Consider the following 22,258-nt stretch of genomic DNA (forward strand, 5'->3'; position numbering starts at 1 on the left):
TGGTGATACATTATTTGAGAACGAACTTTTGTAACAAAAATTTTGAACGTTTAGCATTTCTCCTCTTATTTCCCTTATTTCCTTTTGGGCTCTTTGATTACAAATTACAATCCAAAGGTTAGGGCTTAGCTAAATTTATATCCAATAGTCATAGGCTTTTAAATCAATGGTTAAATCCTCAGTAATTAGTATCACAATAAGCAACCCGTTATACCATCATTACATTTATATTTACACGTGTGAGGAACAAAAGCTATAGATATCCAAAGAGATGCATAATGAGAAATGTAAAAAGTCAGCAATCCGACTTCTTCCATCTACTTGAAACTGTTTTTTTTGTCATCAAATATGGAACATCTGAGACCTCGGTATACAAGAGAAAAATGCTGCACTATTTAATAATTGTTAGCTATGAGGCTTCAAATTACGTTTGAAGAAATGAAGCCTTGTGACAGCCAAATTCCAGGCCATCTTCATCAATCAGAGGTTCCTTCTTAGCATGGTAAGGTTTTTCCATTTACACAAGAAAATACCGGCCTGGTTTTGCACCATCATTTCTGCGGACTCTGAGGTCCAATTAACCGTATGGAAATCTTCATCCTCCAATTTAAGATTCACTTCAAGCTGTCCGATTCAACCACACCTGGGGAGAAGAGGAAAAATGGGAGTCAGCATATCATAAACTAAGCTCAGCAAAAACAAGCCTTAATTCCCCAATCAGGGGTTTGGCCCCAGAAATCCCTTTCTGCCATCGCGATTTGCCGATTTATCAAGGGCCATATCATTTATTCAACCATAGCCACATCGCCTATGTATGCATACCCGTGAAATGGCAGGAAGATTCCAATGGAATCCCCAAGACAGTTGAATATAAGCCCTATATTTCTTTCACCCCCATTATATACACAGGGTAATTTGTTAATAGAATGGCTCTTACATCAATAAAGCCAATTGAGAGACGATGAAATGTAAGAAACTACATGGTGGAAGCTATCCACTAAAACTGTGCATTTGTGTGTGCTTGTATGTCACACACCCAGATGCAAGAATGCATTCATCTCCCAGTTTACATGTCATAGGCATTTCAGAGAAGTTGGTAAGAAAAGATCTACTAGTTACCAGGTACTGAGAGTTTCAGCTCTGTTTAGTTAGCAGTTCAATGTCAGCTCCAACTTCAGCAATTTTGGCATCTTTTGAAGCCTTTGCTGCTTTGGCAATGGTCTCAACATCAAAATCCAAGGCTATTCTTTTCACAAGACCATTGAGCATCTGTAATACAGAACACAGTGACAGCATTATTAACTAAAACAATTGGCCAGTTCAAAGGTTTATATATTACACGGATACATAAATATGAAACCAAAATATGGTTTCAATGCAATAAGAACTTGCTAGCAGTTAAGTTTGTTAAATTCATGTTGAATAAGTTCTCCCCACTGAATCTTTCTCACTGAATTTCAGACTTTCTCCCTATTCATGCTTAACATTATATATCCATCTTTACAAATCCACAACATTATGTACACAAATGTAGTTTGCCTTTCGGACACAAAAGAAACTTTGCTAAGGGCATGAGTCTTTATGGTGTTTCCAAGATATATGTTAAATTTCTGAAAACATCGAGCATCACTTTGCCAAGTGACCAGTGCACAGGTGCAAATATTTCCCTCAAAATCCCATTATCATCATGTGGTCCAACTTCTTTTCAAGTTAAACACGGCACAAACTTCTCATGCATTCACAAAAGTATGTAATAGGCCAGCACAAAACTTTATGTTCAGACATTAGGTGCAGCTCAAGCGCACTCAAAATTAAGAAGTTTGACCATTTTAGACAAGCAAAATCAGAACAGTTTGTCTTTGGGTCAATCATTTCATACGTAATGTTTATATGTCGAAAGCAAAAGCAAACCCTTTAAAAATATATAAAAGATGGCCAGATCTTCAATAAATCAACCACTACTTTCATGCATAAATATAAACAGAGTAATCAATGAATAGCAGTGATCAACACCCCACCCCCCACGCAAAAAAAAGAAAAGAAAAGAATACCAGTGATCCAATGGCAACTAAAGCACGGAACTTTGAATCAACTTCTAGATTTTCCTCTTCTGCAATCTGCAAAAGCAAAAAAAAAAAAAAAAAAAAAAAGCCCTTGGTCTCATGATGCATCAATTTTGATGATTCACATTTGTAAAAAGCTGTAGAGATCATTAAGAAAATAAAAATAAAAAACCAATGCAATCCATACATTTGCAAGTTGGGTGATAATGTCGATAAAACATACCTCAAGAGCTGCTGAAAGAACTTGAGATTGACCTTCTTGATCCTTCTTTTCGATTAACAGCACAGCATAGCTGTGAAGCGCACCAGAGAAAAGCTGAAGGTCAACGCCAAACTTGGCTAGTTGCAAGATAGTGTAATAATGATAGCAAATATAGAACTTTTAGAAAACAAAGATATGCCTGAACTTAAGTTCTATCTTCCGTTTTCTCCAGGAATGACAAGAACATTACAATATGCATAAGGACCAGTTGCACAAGCTACCAAGACAACTAGGTCAAAAATAAATTGTGCTGGAGGTGTTTAATGATCCAATCTAGAAAGGTGCGGGCTGTCCCACTTTGGACAAATCATCTCCTTTAACAATAGGACAGCTGCAAATTACTTACTTGAGTATCAAAGTAGAATAAGACAACTGCAAATTCTTATTTGGAGATGAATAACAACTTGAAAACGCATCAAGAATCTGCAAAATCAGTTCAAAAAATGAAACAACATTTGTATATATAAACTGAAAACAATCTCAGTATGACAAGCTATCTATAATTGCCTTAACAATCATCCAAGTAAAAAACCCTGGAAAATGATATTTTAAACTGAGTAATCGAGTAACACAGGATATTTCTTACCAAAGAAAAATGCATTTAAGGAAATCATTCAAGAACCTTTTCAGGTAAGTGAGTATATCAAAGAGAAAAGAAACAGTAATTACACGATCATAGGTGTATTCCCCAGATTATACACCCAAAAGACCAGATAAAGAAGCCCAAAGATACAAGGAAAGCAAGAAGCCTAGTCAAACAAACAGAACAAACTGAAAAGGGCACGGAAATCAGCAAAGAAAATCCTGGAAAAAAAAAAAAAAAAAAACATACTACTTAAAAATGGAATCTGGAATGGCAGGACCTTTGCAATGGGAGGTTTTGCTGGATTTCTTGACATGAAATACTTCAAGAACTTGCTCATATCAAATAACAAATCTGGTCCAAAGGACTGCTAAAATCATGTTCTTGACATATATGGCTATATTCAAAAAGTTATTGTTGATTATATATTGATAGCAACCATTAGTACCTCAGAGTTATATCTTCACATCAATCTCAAAATGAACGAGAATATTTAAGCATAAAAAGTTGGGAGTCTGTGAGAGTTAATCACAAGAATTTTGGAAGGAAATGATGTTTCTATGTCAATCATGAAGGTTAAAAAGATATGGACATAAATGTATAAGCTAGGATTGCTCTAGAAACGAAAAGGTTAAAGGGAAAAACGCTTGAAGCCAGTTATAAAACATTAGTTCCCAACAGAACCATGAGAAATGTTTTAAGAAAATAATTTAAAACAACAATAATGAGAACATTGGGTATAAAATGCATAGGTTAAAACTATTTGATGTATATAGGCAAAAGGGGCAATTAGCAAAAGAATGTTAAAACCATAATCAATACTATGCCTAGCAGTAAACACAGAGACAGACACCAATGCCTGCCCACCCACCCACCCACTCGCATGCGCACGTGTACACATACAAACAAACAAGCAACACTCAAAACCAAACTTAGGCCACTGCTTGGCATGCGTGGTCAAACTATGAAAATAAAAATAGAGAACGGATACCAACCTCACTTCGATTTTTATATAACAAGTTGTTGTAGCACGAATTTTTAAATAGATTAGTTACTAAGCGGATGCTCGTTAAAATATTTCCAGGAATTGCAGGCTTCGCAGTGACTTTTTTGATCATTTCCACTAGTACATCTGCATAGAGCACACAAACTCAACAGTAAAGATCAAATTGGTCAAGAACTAAAGAAGCATCCTCATAATTGAAGTTACCTCTAAACCTCAACAACCAGTTCATTAAGATTTCAGGATGGTCACTCTTTTTTCTTACAATAATTTCAGGATTTTTTTTTTCTATAAGTAATCAACAAATAATTTCAGGATTCTTATATGTGACATAACTAAAAAGCAATAAAATGATCATTTGAATGATCAATCTCTGAAATAAAACATAACTGGGGCTCATCATTAACTTAGATACCATTTTCAGCTTCAAAATGACCGAGAAGTACAGTTGCCCCATCTGGGTGCAGGAGAGTCATCCTCAAAATATCAATAACTGCAGACAGACAGTTTAATATCATCTAAGTGAGCAAAAATATTTTCTTTAAAGTATAAGATTATTTCTACTTTGAAAAATCAAGCATAATATGATAAAATCACAGTCCAATATGATCCAAGAAAACGTGAAAATCAAAGCATTCAGTATTTGACATAAACAACACATACATTAGTCAATAAACTAGCATATCAACTTGCATCTGAGTACAGAAATCAGTAGAGCATAGAGCTCCATAATTCTACTAGAAAGTAAATTCGTTGCACTTCATTACGATAGAAGTTTTATTTTCATATGAATGAGAAAATTTTCTTTATTGATACGTAATAAAAGTTTTAGAAAAGAAATAGGAGTAGCCACATACGAATTCAAAAATAGGAAAGGTGGTCTCAGGGAGAATTTATATTCTATTTGAGGAAAGTTTAAAGCAGAACCAAAGGACAGCCATGAAAAATCATGTAGAAAGCTCCTCACTAGCTTTTAAGTTAGTACTGTATTATATGATACTAATCACATCAGAGAACCTCCAACTCATGCAGAAGCCTAAGAAGTTTGGCATGCTAACCTGGAAATATCATTGCAAGTGGCCATGAATTTAGCAGTTTCAGCAACAACGCAATATCAACATCTGCAAATTTGCTACAATGATAATGTGATGTGTCCTTCAAAATTTTGACGATGGCACCCAGTCTGGAAAGCTCATGTTCTGTCAAAGACAAATTCTTTTTTTCCTACAAAATATTGTAAATAAATCCAAGTTAACCAGGAATATACTAAGGTAGAATTACAGAGCTTTGTCAAAGAAAAATTATTCCTTTCCTATAAAGTGAAATTTAATTTTTTACGTGTCCTTCAACCATGTAAAGCACCTACCGGATCAGAGAGTAGAGCATTGTTAAACTCAGTAATCTTTTTGAGGATCCCATCAAACTGAGCCACATCAAAAACAAGCACTCCTTTCTGGAAACAAAATAATTGAAGAAGAATGCCACGTAAACGACCACATGAAGAGATTCAATCTACCCAATTTACGGACTCAACCAGAAATATATAAGATATTTAAATAATGATTCCTAAATAGATATGAAATCAACAGTACTAGTCTCTGAATATAGAAACGGAATAGCAAAATAAACTCTGCCTAAAAAGCTCAGGGGGCAAAAGAATATGCCCTTAAAAAGCCTTAAAGCCAATTACTTGGCATAGCTACCAAATAATGGAACGTATAAAATATATGCATGAAAAAAATATAAACACCACCAGCAAAGCAAGAGACATCTGTACAAAAAAACTCATAATCTCCCTATACCTGACAATCAATACAATAGAAAAGAAATTCAAAAAATATCAGAGGGAATAAATTCAAGCATAACCTTCTAACAGAAATATGATGCAAAAACTATAAACAAATAATTATTTCAGAGGAAATCAATTATCACGAAGTACTAACAAATAAGTCAACAACTCAACTCAAAAAAGTGTTATACAAGGGAACAGAGCCATATTAGACAGGTGGGAGGGCCAACAGCCTCCTTTGGTGAAAGTGGTGTACGGTGCATTGTAGAAACCTACGCTATGTTCGCTATGTTATATCTTTAGTGAAAATAAATATAATATAAAATATTTGGCCTTTTTTTCTAAGCATTAAATATTTGGATTTTATAATCACCCACCCAATATATACTTTTGGGCAAGTTCCCTAAACATGAACATGCAATTCCTAAAATGCATCTTTAACCCTCAACTAAGACATCCAAACCCATTGACACTAGACTGTAAGAGCATACCTTAGGAATGTGCTTGAAAGTGGGTTTCGATGAAGCAGCTGCTATATAAACAAGAATATGGAAGAATATTAGAGCCACAAAGAGTCTCATATTGGAGGTTGTGAAGTTAAGGACATAACAAAGACTAACAGTAAATTTAATTTTTTTGAATAATCCAAATACACACCAGATATGTTTGAAGGTTCTCCAGGAATATAAGCATTAGCTGAAATGAAAAACAGAAAACATTAATCAAGAAAAAAAAAAAAAAAAAAAAGCGACCTCATCAATGACCTCAAATGTTAATGACATAGTGCCACAACATGATATTTACCACCAGTAAAGGGATCACGAAATGATGAATTAAGGGTGAAGTCCTTTTGTCCGGAATTTTGGAGTATAAACTCTACAATTTGTTGCCGATAGGAAAGAGGAAGATTCTCCTTGAGAAGCCACTTGTCTGCGGTAGCATACGGATTATCTGGAAATATCTAATTTTGTGTTATTTTCTCAAATTAACAACTACATCCATGATTCACTAGCAGTCCACAATGTAGTTAGTTTAAAAAAAATACAACTAAGGGCTAATAACGTTAAGGAAGACAAGCACTTTCAATTTTCTGATACTACAGTAATACAATAGCATCAGTACTGAGATGTGTGAGATCTCTGAGCAAAATAGGGAAAACAAAATCAGCATTATAATGTAACAAGGTAGAAAGGAAAATGAAGAACAACAAATACAGCAATTATAAAACCACCACAGCTGAACACAGGGTTGAAGAAAAAAAACCTGATCGATTATAGGGCAGCTTACGAATAGGCTCACCATCTCCAATATCAACGTCAAATACTGAGTAAAAAAAAAAAAGAAAAAGAAAAGAAAAAAGGTTTCAAGTTGTTTTCAACAAAAGGTCAACCATATTAGAAGTTGCCAAAGAATATATGACACTGACCATAATCATATTCAATTCCATCAAGAACAGGACGCTTCATGTTGTCATCTGGTCCATCAACAACTTCACCAATCTAGAAAGAAAAGAAAAAAGCAAGACTAAATGTAAAACATTCTACTATCAAAAGGTGAAAAAAAGCAGGGGAAAGGGTGAAAAGTAATGTACACACTGGTTCTGTACATGTCACAGTAAACTAGAACTGTCACCCTTTTACATCAAAAAGAACCATCACTTCCTACATTTTCCTTCAGAGAAGAGAAAAAAATGTAGAAAATTTCCAGTCATTGTCATCTGCTATTAACAAAACCAAAGAGATTAGGGCTCACTAGCTAATGCTTTTTAGGACTGTTTTTTGGTTTTTTGCTAAAAAGCAAAAGCATTAACAAACAACTCCATACATAAAACACTCAATACTACTTTTACCTTTATGTCACATCACAACCAAAAAGCAAAAAGCATCCTTTCAAAAACATTAGCAAACGAGCCCTAAAACTTTTAAGAACTTACAGAGGATAGTATTCTAACCAAACATACAACATAGGAAAGAAAAGGAAAGTGTATATCATGCGCCAGATCAGCAACCACTTAATGTTGAATGGGAAATATAACCATAATGCAAATGATTGATATGTTTATTAGAATGAAACTGTAAATTACTTTATCCCACTTTTGTTCTCCCAAATTCCATGCATATGCCACACCATTGTCACCCTCTCTGACAACTTTTGTCTGCCCATCACTGGTGCCTGATAAGACAAAAAGGAAATACAATTTATATAAAGTAGTATAGGACAGCAATCAGGTGCAACAAATTAATCTTGTACAAACATTTGAACACTGAGTTTTTTCATATATAAGAAGAATAGGAAAAAGAAAAAGCCACTATGGTACTAGTTGTGGAAGCCCCTTTTCTTCTTATTTTATTTAGAAAAATTTGAAAAGAAAAACGAGAAGGCATAAGCCAAGGTGCATGTGACCTATACAAACAAAAAACGTTTCCGCCACTTTGTTGATATAATTTTTTTGACTGATTTAGTAAAATGGTTTTATACTGACAACATAGAATCATTAATAAAAGAGAAGAATAGAAGTCTTTAGTTTGAAAATTTATTTTCAAGAAAACTTGTCTTCCTCAACTTGAAATAGATCTCTCAACCTAGCAACTGAACTGAAATATTTTCATTCATTCGAACTAAGAAACATTGAACTCAATGTTTGTAGGAAAAAGTACAATTAAAATCACACCTGGAACCTGTAAAGCATCCAGCCCTGGTAGATCATCCAGCTTCAATCCTCCAACCTTCTTCCTAATGCAAACAAGTCACAGCATGTAAATAAGTCAAAACCAACAAGTAACTTTGGTCAAAATGGAAATCAAACATCGTAGATCATAAAAGTCAGAGAAAGAATTATCTGAGACCAGAAATACAATTTTAATTACAAATAGGCGGTGAGCTTTGGAATTCAATCAAAAGTTATGATAATTAAGAAATAAAAGTTCAAAAAAGATGTTTTAAGATATCTTAAAAAAAAGTGATGTCTTCGAAAAGAAAAAGGGAAAAAGAGGGATGTCCCTAGAATACAAAACCTAATATATTAGAATGTCACAGAGGATGATTATCTAAATTCCATTGATTCCAAAATTGCAAAAAGCCCATACAGTTCATCATAGACTGAAAGCTGATGAAATATTATACCTGCTTTGCTTGTAATGAGAAATTTGGGAAGCATATGACTCGAGTTCTACAGAGTCGGAAATCTTATCCTGATGTACTGTCCAAATACGTAGAACTCCATCTGAACATGCTGTTGCAATATCACCATTGTCCAAGAATTTGACATCCCAAACACAACCAGGATGTTCAATGCTCTGAACACAAACACCATCTGAAACATGACATGATTTGCTAGGTAAACATCACAAGACATATAATATAGGACATATTACACTACACAAAAATCACTTAAGTTTCCTTGGAGTGGGAGAAAAAAGTAAGATTGTATTTGAAATGAAAAATATAGTATGGCCCAAACATGGCTAAACCTAAACTCTACCAAGCTTATTGAGCAGAAGGCCATCACTCCGTGATTAAAATAGAATCCAGAAATCCAACCGAGTTAGAAAATATCCCAGCTAATTAAAATTTCCGAATGAACAAGAATTGCATGTGAGAATCGCAGATAACTTCTCCAAAATAAGCACGAAAACCAGATAAAATCACCTTTCCATATCTTTGCAGAACAATCTTCACTACCACTGACAACAAGTCCAGAGACATGTGAATCAACTGAATAGACAATGGAAGTATGACCAGCCATCTCCATTAATAATTCACCACTTAAAGCCCATAACCTGATGGAGCTGTAACAACGGAAATATTAAAATTAGGGCACCTATTATGCAAAACAAATAAGGACAAGATAAATTTCAAATTTCATATGAGGAATTGAAAAAAGAAACGAAAAATGAGAAAAAGATAAATAAAAACAATATTTTTGAGAGGCCAAAAAGAAGCTTGCATAATCAACAAATATCTGCAACCAATTAAATCACCAAGGTGAACCCTCAATTAAGTAACATGAAAACCCCTTACTAGCATTTATGTCCTCAAAATGACAGAAGTAGGTAGGATATTTTCTAATCACAAAATTACTATACAGACATCCATAAGAGGCCTTTTTTTTACCAATCCATAATCAAGTCACCAAGCAAAATGTAACGTAGATTTGCATTAGAACCAGATTCAACTTCCATATGCTTCCTATTAGAAAACGTAATCTACCTAGAAGCAATCTTGATCCAAATTTTCAAAAATGCTAGATGTATTTTTCCCTTGCCGTCAAGCTAAATTCATCATGTTGGTATACTTTCCTATGTTTTGTTCTCGATTCTAGAAGTTTCTTTTGCTCTGATTGCCCTCACTTTCACATTAGCCATTGACTCTTAAGAAATGCTCTTCATGAAAATGTACTCTAAAAGTATATCCCTGAAACAGAGCCATCAAATCAATAAGTTAAGGAAAAATTATTGCAACCACAAACCCACCCATCATGTGATGCTGAAAGGATTCCCACACCAGACATCACTGCCAAACCTCGAACGGTATCTGCAAATCCACAAGGCATAAAAACATGCTTAAGCTAATAACTGCCACACATTTTAAGACCAAAAAAAAAAAAAAAAAAAGCCTATGAAAGTGCATCACGTGATATCAACCTTTGTAATTAAAACAAAAGAACCCTGAAAAGTTCACACTTGAAAAGCTTTCACAGGATTTTGCATTTCATGGGAGTAAACAAGCATGTTCTAATTCAAATATCTATCCTGTAGGTCAGATAATTGGTATTATGAATTGTAAGCAGGTGTAATTATCACTACTAACAACATACATTTTTTTATTGGTAAATGGGACTTGAATCCACAACCTCACCCTAAACGTTGCTACAAAGGGAGGAAGTACCATTTGAGCTACAGCTCATTGGCCACCACTAACAACATACACTGTCAAGCATAACATACATCTCTCCCATCATTCTTAAGTCAAGCCATACCATTATTACATTTATGAATAAGCCCAAATCAATTACAATGACAATCAAATAACATCCATAATCTAATTATTTTTTGATAAGTAGCATCCATAATCTAATTATTCCAAAGAACTATGAAGTCCGCCAGGGGGGGGGGGGGGGGGGGGGGAGTGAAGCAAATCTTAAGGGTATGAGGTGCATAACTCACAATCTGACAGATCAGCTTCACAAAACTTTGAGATTTTGAGCCCAATCCTTGCCTAGGAAAGACCCCAAAATTTTGAGGCTCTCACATTTTTATTCATTAGTAAGTAACAAAAGCACCCAATGGGTCTCAGACCTCCCTTCTCAACCTTCACCATTTTTTAAAACGGGGAGAAGGTGCTATTGAGCTAGAGCTCCTTGGCAAGACTCTCACACCTTTTTAAAAGTAATAAAAGTGTTACAACTACCTAGAAGGCCAAAAATCTTATCCCACTAAGTAAAAGGAGCGTCATCTCCACATTTTTTAGTGATTACACCATGTATAGGACTAAAATTGAGAGGATTATGTACATAAAAATTTTAACCAATTATATATCATTAAAATCCAGGCGTTATGAAGAGTATCTTCCACTTCTGACTTATAGAGGGGAAAAATTCAAAACAATGTTGGCAAATTCTACATTTATTTTGATTCCCTACATGATTTCAACTATTTGAAGATTATAAAGTATGATTAAGGAAAGGAAAGTGAAAGAAGAAACATACCAGTATGCCCAACAAAAGTGCGTATACATGTCTTTCCTCTCCAAAGTTTTAAAGTTGTATCACTTGAACCTAAATCATGGCAGAAAACAAATCAACACCATAAGCTGTTACTCAAAGCAATAATTGGATCTAAGCATGTGAATCTGATATCTAAATATCTAGCATATCAGCCATATACTGAATATGTTATACCCGTAACAAGCTCGCCTGAAGGCAGCTTTATAACTGCTTGGATTGGTGCCTTATGACCATCCCAGAATTCTATAGATTGTCCATTTCTCCAACGTCTTAAAGTACTGCACAAAGAATCCAATTCAGATCCTAACTCAAATTATTAAGAAAATATGTGTATAACCATAAATTGCAATTAAAACCCAACAAATGGAAATACACAAACAATATATTGTGTATTGGAAATAAAAAGTACAATTCAAATAGCATGGATATTCTGACAAAAAAAAAACTACATTATATGTGGTCAATGATTAACCAAGTGACAAAATTTGTTCTTTTATTGTCTGATTGACACAATAATTGCGCAGTTTTTGCTAAGAAATTGTTTTTTCTGTTGATAAATAATGTATACTTAATCAAAGCACAGAGGGGAGCAGTTTTTGCTAAGAAATTACCAATAGCAAGTTGTGCAGTTCAAAGAATAGTCCCCTTATTGACTCTTCATATGTCTAGAAAGCTCCATAAGTGATCTAAAAGTTGCTTTGATACGCTTCTCATAAGAGTAGACAGCAGGCATCTCTTTCCTATTTTCCATTTTATTGACTTTTTAAATTTTAAATTTGTTCTTTTTTATTTGGGCCTTTGGCAGTCTTCTCATACATGATAATGTAGTTGAGTTATGCCACTCGGCACTTCTCAAATAAATGTCCGCTCAACCAAAAAAAATAAAAATAAAAAGTAAAGATTGAACCAGCTAATTTTTCTATGACTAAAAACATTCATTGAGAAGAGGGAGGGGGGTTGGAGGAGAACCAGCTCAAATAATATCGAGAAACAATATTTTCTTTTCGTAGCCTTGGAAACAAAATTCCTCAGTGTAAACACTTGCAAATCAGCTGAGGTTTACACCACTCTTAATTATCAACTCAACAAGTTAACAACACAGTCTTTGAAATACACACTTACTGATTCCTGTTTACCACAAGATTGGTTGATTAGTCATGTCATCCTAGCAATCTTACACAAAAATTCCGCTCAAGCACAAAATTGGTAAGAAAATCAAGTGTTTGCGCATCGACAATGGGGGAGACAAACTCACCAATCAACCGAGCCCGACACAATGTCGCCATCATCCAACGCAACCCCAGTCACCTGCAATTGGTGACCTTCCAGCGTCCGCACCTTCTCACCGGTCCTCAAGTCCCACACCAGAACAAGCGTGTCCATGCCGCCGGACACGATAGCGCCCTCCGGGAACTCCTCGTTCGGAAAAATCCACGCCAACGGGCCCACGAAGCTGGTGTGCCCCAGCAGAATCTTCGATGCCGCGTACTTGCGCTCGTCCGACGTGTCCGGGGACCAGAACCGCACGGTCCGGTCCCGAGACGACGTCGCTATGCCCGCATTTCCACACACACAAATCCCACGTACCTAGTCATCGCATTTTACACAACATCGAATTCAATTTCAACACAAATTAAACGCGTTTGCCAATGCTAATCTTCACGAGTTTAAATCAATTCAGAGAATAGCTATAAACTTGAAAAGAAAAATTAGAAAGTTATACATTAAAATTGAGGATTAGCAATCTTTACAAGCTCAGAGCAACTTAGAAGTGACGAAGATTATCGAATTTGAAAAAAAAAAAAAAAAAAAAAAAAAAAAAAATCGGAAAATGATTTGACAATGTTATGAGTTTGAAAAAGATCTTACATCGTCTTCGTGGCCTCGGAGTTCGCAGCGCAATTGGTACTCTTTGGGATCGATCTCCATGAGAGAGTTTGGAGCTCTACAGAGGGAGAAAGAGTGGGGTTTTGGAGCGAAGCAAACAAGGAAGCGAAGTAAGCATCAAGTAAAGACTCATAAACACCAAAGGGGCGATCGTGGGCCGAGGCCTACTGGGCCCACTCAATCCAGCCCACATTTCCCCAGGCTTCAGCTCACATTTTCCCAGCCTGGGCTTCTCATATATTTATTTATGATCCAATTGTTATTTTAAAAATTATGTGAAAATGTGTGGGTAACGCAGTTACGTACAGGACGAGATATCGTTACAGGTGAACGGCGTTATTGGTGGCACTTCATTCATTTGAAAACAGAAGAAGAAGAATCTAGCAGGGGATTCGTGGCAAAACTCGTAAGGTTCAAGCCAGGGCCTCGTAGTTGATAGGTCCACAGTCTCTCGGATGCTTGGAGCTTTGTAGAAGCACCAAGATTCAAGAAGCAGACTTTTCCTTCTCAAATTCGTAAGCAACTCTCTCATTCCTATGACTCTGTGCAGGCTAAAACCCCGTTTGGTTGCCGAGAAAATGCGCGAAATGCCAAAGAGGTAAAAAGATACCCGAAACTTCGAATCTTCGTTTATTGCTCAGAAGCTCCATCTGATCCAAAAAGTAACTCAGAAGCAATGGCTCGGTTGAATCCTTTCATGCTCTGGAAAGCAAAAGCAAAGCCAAACTGAGATTCGATGTTTTGTGCACTTCACTTTTGCTTGCTTTTCTCGGCGACCAAGTGGGGTTTACATGCATTTACATTTCGTAATGGAATCTGATTCAGATCCGTTGGTTTCTATTTGGATCACGTTTCTCCTTGGATTAAGATTGTGATGTCCTGCTTTATTACTTATTTTGGATACTTGGGAATATACAAAGAAAGTGAAGTACGAGGTTAGGTAGAGCTTCATAATAGAAATAAATGTGCGCTGTCTGTTTTGGGAATGTGTTGGAATATTTATCTATTAAAGTAGTTCAATACGTTTTTTATTTTTTATTTTTTATTTTATTTTATTTTTTATTTGATAAAATAATGTAAATTTGATTTGGGTTTCTCTTTATCTTTTGAGTGAAGGTTTGGAATTTGGATGCCTTGTGGTTTTGGAAATGAGGAGTAAACTAATTGATTATTGAGTATTTGAGTGTGAGATTCTAATAGCTTTTGCCCCCCATCATTGATTGAGGTTTTTTTTTTTTTTTTTTTTTTTTTTTGTCAGTTAATTTCATTTGGGCCCCATATGATATCGAATTTGATTTGTCTTTGTAGCTTATATGCTTCAAAGCTCATTCAATACTTCAATGGGCGTGGCATTCTTGATTGGAAGTGGTTCTTCTGCATCTATCTGTCACTCTAGGATATTTGGTTTTTATGGTCTAGATACGAGTTCACAGATGGCTACATATTTTATCTATTTCCTTTAAATATGCTTTGGAAGGGGGGTGAGCTACAATGGTTTCGATAGACTTGTTGCAATTCATAGGAAGAGAAATGCACTAATATAATGTTACTTCATGGGGAGCAACTTGCATAGAACTGGCTATATAGTTTCAGCAATTTGGCAAGATTCAGCTTCCCTTGATTACAAGCTGTATCAAAGTGATACGTAAGCTTATATTCTATGGATATTTATGCTATAGAAGTGACAATCAATGGGCTAATTTGTTTGTCGAAATTTTAATAAAAACTAAAGCTTCTGGCTGTCAAGAGCTTTCACATTTTGCAAGTTGTGCTATTTTTGCTGCTATTCCATGTTAATGAATTTCCAGTTGCATATGAATACGCTCTTAGAACAATTTTCCTGAGCTTACCACACATATTTATCTTGCATGACACGTGACTTTGCTCAGTCTCTTCCTGGCTCTCTTTCTGCAGGATAATTCGTTAGTGTCCTGGCTCTCCCCATTCCACGGATAGCTTCCTTACATGCCTTTGTTGTGCAGATGCAGTGGCCAAAATTTTGATAAATTCCCCTCCTGTGAGGGTATTTTATCTTAACTAATCCACTACTAGATCGCACGACCTGGATTTTGTCAGCACTCAAATCAAGACTGTGATTCATTGTATGATACCCTTGTTTCACTATCAGGAGCTTGTTCATCTACATATTCTCTTTCCACAATTGATGAGTCTCTGAGAGCTGATCATACCATTAAGAACATCTTGAGTAGGTAAGTTATCTAAGACAAGTGGTTACCCAGGTGCTGCAGCTACCTTGGACGGGAGGTTGTAATTACATTTTAGAGCGCATGGAAGATCTTAAGCATCTAAGTTCAAATGAGGGAAAAAGGCTTCGTGATTTTACTCCACTAAGGTTGTGTAGGGGTTTGATGTGTATACTGGTGCTACTTTCAACAGCGTTCGTTATGTTGGTGTATTTTGGCTTTATGAGTGCTGTTATGTTGCGACTTTTCAGCATACATTACAGCAGGAAAGCAACGTCCTTTTTCTTTGGTGCTTGGCTAGCTTTGTGGCCTTTTCTCTTTGAAAAAATAAACAAGACTAAAGTTGTTTTCTCTGGGGAAACTGTTCCTGCAAGGGAACGCGTTTTACTTATTGCAAACCATAGAACTGAGGTTGATTGGATGTACTTGTGGGACCTTGCATTGCGGAAGGGATGCCTGGGATACATAAAGTATATTCTTAAGAGCACTTTGATGAAATTACCATTGTTTGGTTGGGGATTTAACATATTGGAGTTCATCCCAGTGGAGAGGAAGTGGGAGGTTGATGAATCTGTCGTGCGCCAAATGCTTTCCACATTTAAAGATCCTCAAGATCCCCTGTGGCTTGCTCTTTTCCCAGAAGGCACAAATTTCACGTAATATCTTGTATTTTTTCTTCTTACTCTCTCTTTTTGCTTCGATAAGACTTGGTATGATCTGAAAAGAATCAACAAGATGTATTATGTGGGTGTATGATAATTTTGTGGTTTTCTCTGGAAATTTTAGGGTGCATAACAATGCAACCTTAGGCTGTCATTTGTAAATTCCATGTGTGCATCTTGTTTTCATCCTTTTCTTGAAAACATCATAGTGTGTACCATGATAGAAATGTATCTTCCTGTGTCCTATTTCTTATCCATATTTCTAGTAATGTCTTATAATTTCCTCCATCTCTCTTGTGTAGTGATCAGAAATGCATTCAGAGTCAAAAATATGCTGCTGAAAGGGGCCTACCAATCCTAAAAAATGTGTTGCTTCCGAAAACTAAGGGCTTCTGCACCTGCTTGGAGGAGTTGAGGGGCTCTTTGGATGCAGGTTGTCTTATATGTGTGTGTAAATGGATTAATGTTTGTTGATCCACTCTTTATTAACTATTGTTCATTAAAATCTGAGTGAAAGTTTTATAGAATTTTCCTGGGTTAGCATTTCGATGATCTATCATGTTTTCATTCCTGGTCAATGGCCGCATTCTTAAACTTCTGCTACTACTCACAAATTTTTTTTCTTTATTGTTGCTTTCAAACATGTAATAGGTGTAAAATGCTTTTAAACCTAGAGTTTCTATAGCAACTGATGTGTATCTTGTTGATGACAATTTTGTGTATCTTGTTGATGACAATTTGTGGAAGTTAAGAAAAGAATATGAGTACCATAGGAAAGTATAGATTGTTGTCTCACCTCACTATCTCAAAAAAAAATTGAGCTCTGCTTGTTTCTTCCTATAGTTGTATGCCATAAAAGCAAGCATCTGCATAGGGTTGCTTTATATGGGTTAGGAACAGTGCCTCTCATTCTTATAATCTTTTTTTTTTTTTTAGTAAGTATCTCTCATTCTTATAATCAAAGCTGTTGGAGGCATTGGCCTTGTGGATAGTTGTGGGGCTTTAGTCAGACATTGGACCTTGAGGTGCTTTGCAGCCGTTGTGAGTTTATATTTTGAAATGTTCTCTCATTGTGATTATTCATGATCAGACTTATTGTGTTTCCAGCCAAGCTTTTCCTGACAATTTTTGTTACTAGTATGACCTTTTAACATTTGAGATGATGAGGACAGATTCAACATGTAATAGGTGTAAAATGCTTTTAAACCTAGAGTTTCTATAGCAACTGATGTGTATCTTGTTGATGACAATTTGTGGAAGTTAAGAAAAGAATATGAGAACCATAGGAAAGTATAGATTGTTGTCTCACCTCACTATCTCAAAAAAAAATTGAGCTCTGCTTGTTTCTTCCTATAGTTGTATGCCATAAAAGCAAGCATCTGCATAGCGTTGCTTTATATGGGTTAGGAACAGTGCCTCTCATTCTTATAATCTTTTTTTTTTTTTTAGTAAGTATCTCTCATTCTTATAATCAAAGCTATTGGAGGCATTGGCTTTGTGGATAGTTGTGGGGCTTTAGTCAGACATTGGACCTTGAGGTGCTTTGCAGCCGTTGTGAGTTTATATTTTGAAATGTTCTCTCATTGTGATTATTCATGATCAAACTTATTGTGTTTCCAGCCAAGCTTTTCCTGACAATTTTTGTTACTAGTATGACCTTTTAACATTTGAGATGATGAGGACAGATTCAACGGTATTTGGATTCTCAACATTACAAGATCTATACATGCTTTGTGATGGCTGTTCATTTTTATATGCAGTAGTGGGATCCTTTTTCTAAGTTATTAAGTTTGATTGAATTTTATCACTTTATGGTGATATGTTTTCCAGTATAGAAATGAGGGAATAAAGGATACTACATAATTGAAGTGAAAGGAACTAAGCATGTATGATCTGCTTTATTGTTTAGATTGTATCTTATTTAATCCAACCTACAAGGCTACAAGAGCTTTTCTCTTATATGCTGACTCATGCCAGCATTTCATATGAAAGGTCACTACTATTTATTTAAGCTCTTACCCATACATGATCGATAATTTTAGCAATTTCATCCTTGATGACTTTCTTGTGGTTACTCCTTAATATCTAAATGGATTTGTATTTACTGCAGTTTATGATGTAACCATTGGCTACAAGCATCGCTGTCCATCTTTCTTGGACAATGTCTTTGGGGTGGACCCTTCTGAAGTTCATGTTCATGTTCGACGGGTCCCTCTTGACGCTATCCCAACATCTGAAGACAAGATTTCTAGTTGGTTAATGGATACTTTCCGTCTCAAAGACCAGTTACTTTCCAATTTTTATATTCAAGGCCATTTTCCTTATCAAGGAACAGAAGGGGATCTTTCCACAATGAAGTGCCTTGTTAATACTGTGGCAGTTCTTGTCTTGACCAGCATTTGTACGTTCTTCACCTTTTTCTCCTCCATCTGGTTCAAAATGTATGTATCTTTGGCCTGTGCTTATCTCGCAACTGCAACTTACTTTAATATCCGACCACTGCCAATTGTTGGGCTTTTGAAAGCTTAGTCTCATTGCAAATTATACTGTATTGAGCAGGCACCGTAAACATGTACCAACACTGAGTTCTGTTGTCGTAATTTTGTAGTAGGGCTCGAACCCAAAGGTTGATGTTTTTCGTCTCAAGTGTAGTTATATCCATAATTGAGACAAATTCCTAAGTAATTCACAATGTGTATGTACAATCATTGAATATTCCATAAACGCATAAGTTGTATGTATCCTCCCCTTGTTTTTGTTGAGTATATACGTGCGAGTGGAAAAAGATTGAGTTCCACATTGGAAATATGCCAGTATCGTTTAGTTCAAACTCATAGGCTTAAGCTTTTGAGTTTAATGGTGTTCCAACATGCTATATTTTAGTCTCACTAAAAGATTTCTCAAGGTTTCAATCTCACTTGAGAGTTTCTTTTCTTTTGCCACTCTTTTCCCTCATCACCTTGATCTCATAAGCTTGCATTATGTAAATGTTTGGCGCAAAAGTTTCAGCAGAAACTTGCGTTGAGCTTCCCAAATCTACCCTATTGAATTGAAGAAATTTGTAATTCTCAAAATGAATGATGCTATAGGTATTACAAATTTTACTTTAAATTTTCTTATAAACTGATGTGATAATTCGTAATTGGCAAAATAATTAAACAAGTTAGTGAATGACTTGTTAACATACCCTTTTAATTATTTCACCAATTATAAGGTGTCATGTTAGTTTGTAAAAAGATTGTAGTAAAAATTGCAGTATCTCGAGTATTTTTCTCCTCAAATTACATGAATGGTCCTTTTGTTTGTCCTCCAATATTTACAAGAACCCAACATTTAATACAAAATCTGCGATCTACTATTTAATGACTATTTTGAAAAACTATGAACATGGTTCAAACAGAAACAACGTACAATTGTTCCCTAAACATGCATAGAATGAATGAAATCGAATACCAGTCTTACATTATTTTCTTGAACATGAATCCATTAGTGTGGATTCAAGATACAACCTAAGAATCAAGGAATATCATCATCATAAACCATAAATATAAAAAAAAAAAAAGGTACTAACATAACAACAGTTACCATGCATGGATCATATTTTAGTTGTTGGTATGTTTTATGATCCTCTGCAGAACCACAGTTCTTGCCCTTCTAATGTCCCGGCTGCAAGTATCAGCTTGCATCCCCAAATCCTCAACATTTTTCATAAACACTCCCAGCTTCTTCTTAATCTCATCTATTGCAATCTTCACTGCTTCTTCCTCAATGGCGAGCTCTGCAATCTGCAAGAGCGACTCGATCTCGATTTCCAACCGGTCGATGAGAACCCGGATGTTGTCCAAGTCCTTAATGGCAACATAGGTACCAACTTGCATCGAGCTAATCACTTCCTTCTGTCCTTTCAAAGCATTTTCATAGTTCTTCCACAAAGAGTCAATCCACTTTCCCATTGAGCCCACAGGAATAGCAGTAGCAGCAGCCAAAGCTGCTGCAACTGGCGGAGCCGCCATGGCTGCGGCCACAACAGAGCAAATCAACACGGCAGCAAATGTAGCAACAAAAATTATACTTGAAACCTTCCTCCAAACATGAATGTACCTAAGCTTCTTATCGAGCTTGTTCTTCCGGAGTTGCAGCTTCTCAAGCATAAGTATCTGGTGCTTATACACAGACTCAAAGATTTGGAAAAATTCTTGGGTGAAAGGGTCACCAGCCTCCTTGAAATTCTTCAACTCCTGCTTAGTCCTCTCATACCTCTTCCCTCCCATTTCAGTTTCTTCATCAAACTTCTGAAGCGCGACAAGAATCAACAGCTGATTATCCCGAGCTCGCTTCAGGCATTTCTCCAATGCTGTGCAGAAATCTAGAGTCTGCAAACTATTCTCGAAGTACTCCTCGACGAGCTCAAACAGCTCCTGATTCTTCCATATATCTTTCTTGCATTCCAATATAACTTTAACGACCTCCTGGTTCATCTCCAGGAGACATTCTGTGACTTCTTTCAAAGAATCAAATGAAAGGGCTCGCACTTCAACTCCTACCGCAAGAGAGTTGATCACCTGATTGGTTCGTGCTTGAAGGGTGGTGTCGAAGTATTGCAAATCGGCGTCGAGCTTGCAAGCCGCCTCATAGGAGCTCAATTCAGTTGTGTACTGTAAATTTGGATTGAGATTTACAGCAGACGACGACGACGACGTCGTTTCATGGGTCTTCTTGCTCATATTGCCTCCCATAGCTAGCAAGAAAAGAAAAGAACAAAAACCAGATTCAAATCCCCTGTATTTAAACTTCTTTTTTTTTTTTTTTTTTCCTCTATGCAAAAGCCATGAATTCAACAAACAAGTTCCTTGCCAAGACAGAAAATGAAAACCCAATTTCTGAAAACTCAATTTATGAGCAAAATCCTATATATCCCAGCTTATTTATAAGAATAAATAAAGGTATGAGAACAAACCCACTTCACCAAACCAAAAAAATATGAGCCTCCCAGGGCATCACACGTGGCAAATCTTATCACCACAAATCACCGAATGAAAGATAACTTTAACGACCAAAAAGGATATTTAGTCCCAGAAAAAGGAGATAGAATTAGGAAGCTTAGCAATTAATAATCAAACTGGAACGAGTTTATGACCGACAAAGAAAATGGATGAGACAAGTGACGGGATTTGTTCAAAATAAGGAAAGAAACGTGAAAGCACGGGTGTGTGAGAACTTGAGGTGAACGAAGAACGAAGAGGTACCGTCTAGGACCAAGAAATATGTGGGGTGTTGGAGATTTGAGAATATCTTGCACGCATTAGAAACCTGAGAGGGTTGGACAATCTGAAACGCGAATTTAACGCGCAAAGCAACGGTTTCCAGGCAAAGAGAAATTATGGAAGGCGGCAGAGGCTTCAGCTCAAAGACTTTTGACTTTTGCCTTGATTTGAGAAAAACAAACCCTATTAATTGCACAGAAAGTCAAAAAGAAGTATTCCCAAGTGAGAAAAACAAGCGCACTAAATGACTTAATTGCTGCGGAAGTCACCTAAAAGATAGCCATTTTTGTTAGGGTTTTTTTTCTTTGTTTGTTGGAAAAGTGTTCTGTGTAACACAAACATAAAAATAATTAATTAACGAATACTCTATTATACCCATTTTACACTAATTATATATTATCATGTGTTTAAATGATTTTTTTTTTTATATATATATTTAAAACACGACACATCAATTAACAGTATGAAAATTTTCAAAACCCGAAGGGTATAGTCGCCGTCGCCCGGCCTGTTTCGATACGTCTCTTATTAATGTAATTAGTATAATAATAATTTATGTAAATGAGATGTAGAAAAAACGTGTGTAATATCAAATTTTTTTTTTTTTTTTTTAATGTCGAGTTACGTGGGATTACATGGGGACGCAAAGATTATTGTATATTAATGCTGTCAATGACCATAATACCCACTGCCTGGTTTGAGGATCTGACGATATGTGATCGTTTTTTTTTTCTTTTGTTTTTCGTTTTAAAAATAAATAAGGATAAGCTTGAAATCGATCTGAATCATCAAAAAGCATTAAAAGCACGCAAAAGA

The 22,258-nt window shown here is 35.9% G+C and overlaps 3 protein-coding genes across 4 annotated transcripts; 1 reads left to right on the plus strand and 2 right to left on the minus strand.

Annotated features, from left to right (window-relative positions):
* Positions 1-240: 240 nt before the first annotated feature.
* Positions 241-13,400, minus strand: LOC132181281 (transducin family protein / WD-40 repeat family protein). 2 transcript variants are annotated; one of them, XM_059594434.2, is made up of 23 exons: positions 13,295-13,400; positions 12,681-13,012; positions 11,600-11,703; positions 11,408-11,476; positions 10,173-10,233; positions 9,349-9,488; positions 8,824-9,013; positions 8,372-8,433; positions 7,784-7,872; positions 7,127-7,199; positions 6,964-7,023; positions 6,505-6,651; positions 6,358-6,396; positions 6,192-6,229; positions 5,278-5,364; positions 4,970-5,135; positions 4,327-4,404; positions 3,904-4,040; positions 2,672-2,748; positions 2,287-2,356; positions 2,052-2,117; positions 1,120-1,269; positions 241-643 (listed from the first exon to the last, which is right to left on the minus strand). In XM_059594434.2, exons 1-22 carry the CDS (start codon positions 13,352-13,354, stop codon positions 1,135-1,137), a joined length of 2,280 nt encoding a protein of 759 aa, XP_059450417.2. In that variant the 5' UTR covers positions 13,355-13,400; the 3' UTR covers positions 241-643; positions 1,120-1,134. The 2 variants fall into 2 exon arrangements, with proteins under 2 accessions (XP_059450417.2, XP_059450409.2); XM_059594426.2 differs by having other exon boundaries at positions 6,192-6,232.
* A 279-nt stretch (positions 13,401-13,679) lies between these two features.
* LPAT5 (lysophosphatidyl acyltransferase 5) lies at positions 13,680-18,934 on the plus strand. The gene is made up of 4 exons (XM_059578792.2): positions 13,680-13,827; positions 15,227-16,172; positions 16,481-16,611; positions 18,289-18,934. The coding sequence occupies exons 2-4, from the start codon at positions 15,601-15,603 to the stop codon at positions 18,705-18,707; spliced, it is 1,122 nt and encodes a 373-aa protein (XP_059434775.2). The 5' UTR covers positions 13,680-13,827; positions 15,227-15,600; the 3' UTR covers positions 18,708-18,934.
* Positions 18,935-19,618: 684 nt separating this feature from the next.
* LOC132163180 (UPF0496 protein At4g34320) lies at positions 19,619-21,597 on the minus strand. The gene has a single exon (XM_088513540.1). The coding sequence runs from the start codon at positions 20,912-20,914 to the stop codon at positions 19,781-19,783; it is 1,134 nt and encodes a 377-aa protein (XP_088369666.1). The 5' UTR covers positions 20,915-21,597; the 3' UTR covers positions 19,619-19,780.
* Between the last annotated feature and the right edge of the window lie 661 nt (positions 21,598-22,258).

The sequence above is a fragment of the Corylus avellana genome, chromosome 2 (genome assembly GCF_965113065.1).
Source record: "Corylus avellana chromosome 2, dhCorAvel1.hap1.2, whole genome shotgun sequence".
NCBI lineage: Eukaryota > Viridiplantae > Streptophyta > Magnoliopsida > Fagales > Betulaceae > Corylus > Corylus avellana.

Coding starts and splice junctions, on each gene's coding strand:
- LOC132181281 (XM_059594426.2), bottom strand. CDS start 13,354: ATGGAGATCGATCCCAAAGAGTACCAATTGCGCTGCGAACTCCGAGGC. Junction 10,234..11,407: donor CACTTTTGTTGGGCATACTG/GTATGTTTCTTC, acceptor GTGGATTTGCAG/ATACCGTTCGAGGTTTGGCA. Junction 4,041..4,326: donor TCATTTTGAAGCTGAAAATG/GTATCTAAGTTA, acceptor TGCTCTATGCAG/ATGTACTAGTGGAAATGATC.
- LPAT5 (XM_059578792.2), top strand. CDS start 15,601: ATGGAAGATCTTAAGCATCTAAGTTCAAATGAGGGAAAAAGGCTTCGT. Junction 16,173..16,480: donor CCAGAAGGCACAAATTTCAC/GTAATATCTTGT, acceptor TCTCTTGTGTAG/TGATCAGAAATGCATTCAGA. Junction 16,612..18,288: donor GAGGGGCTCTTTGGATGCAG/GTTGTCTTATAT, acceptor TATTTACTGCAG/TTTATGATGTAACCATTGGC.
- LOC132163180 (XM_088513540.1), bottom strand. CDS start 20,914: ATGGGAGGCAATATGAGCAAGAAGACCCATGAAACGACGTCGTCGTCG.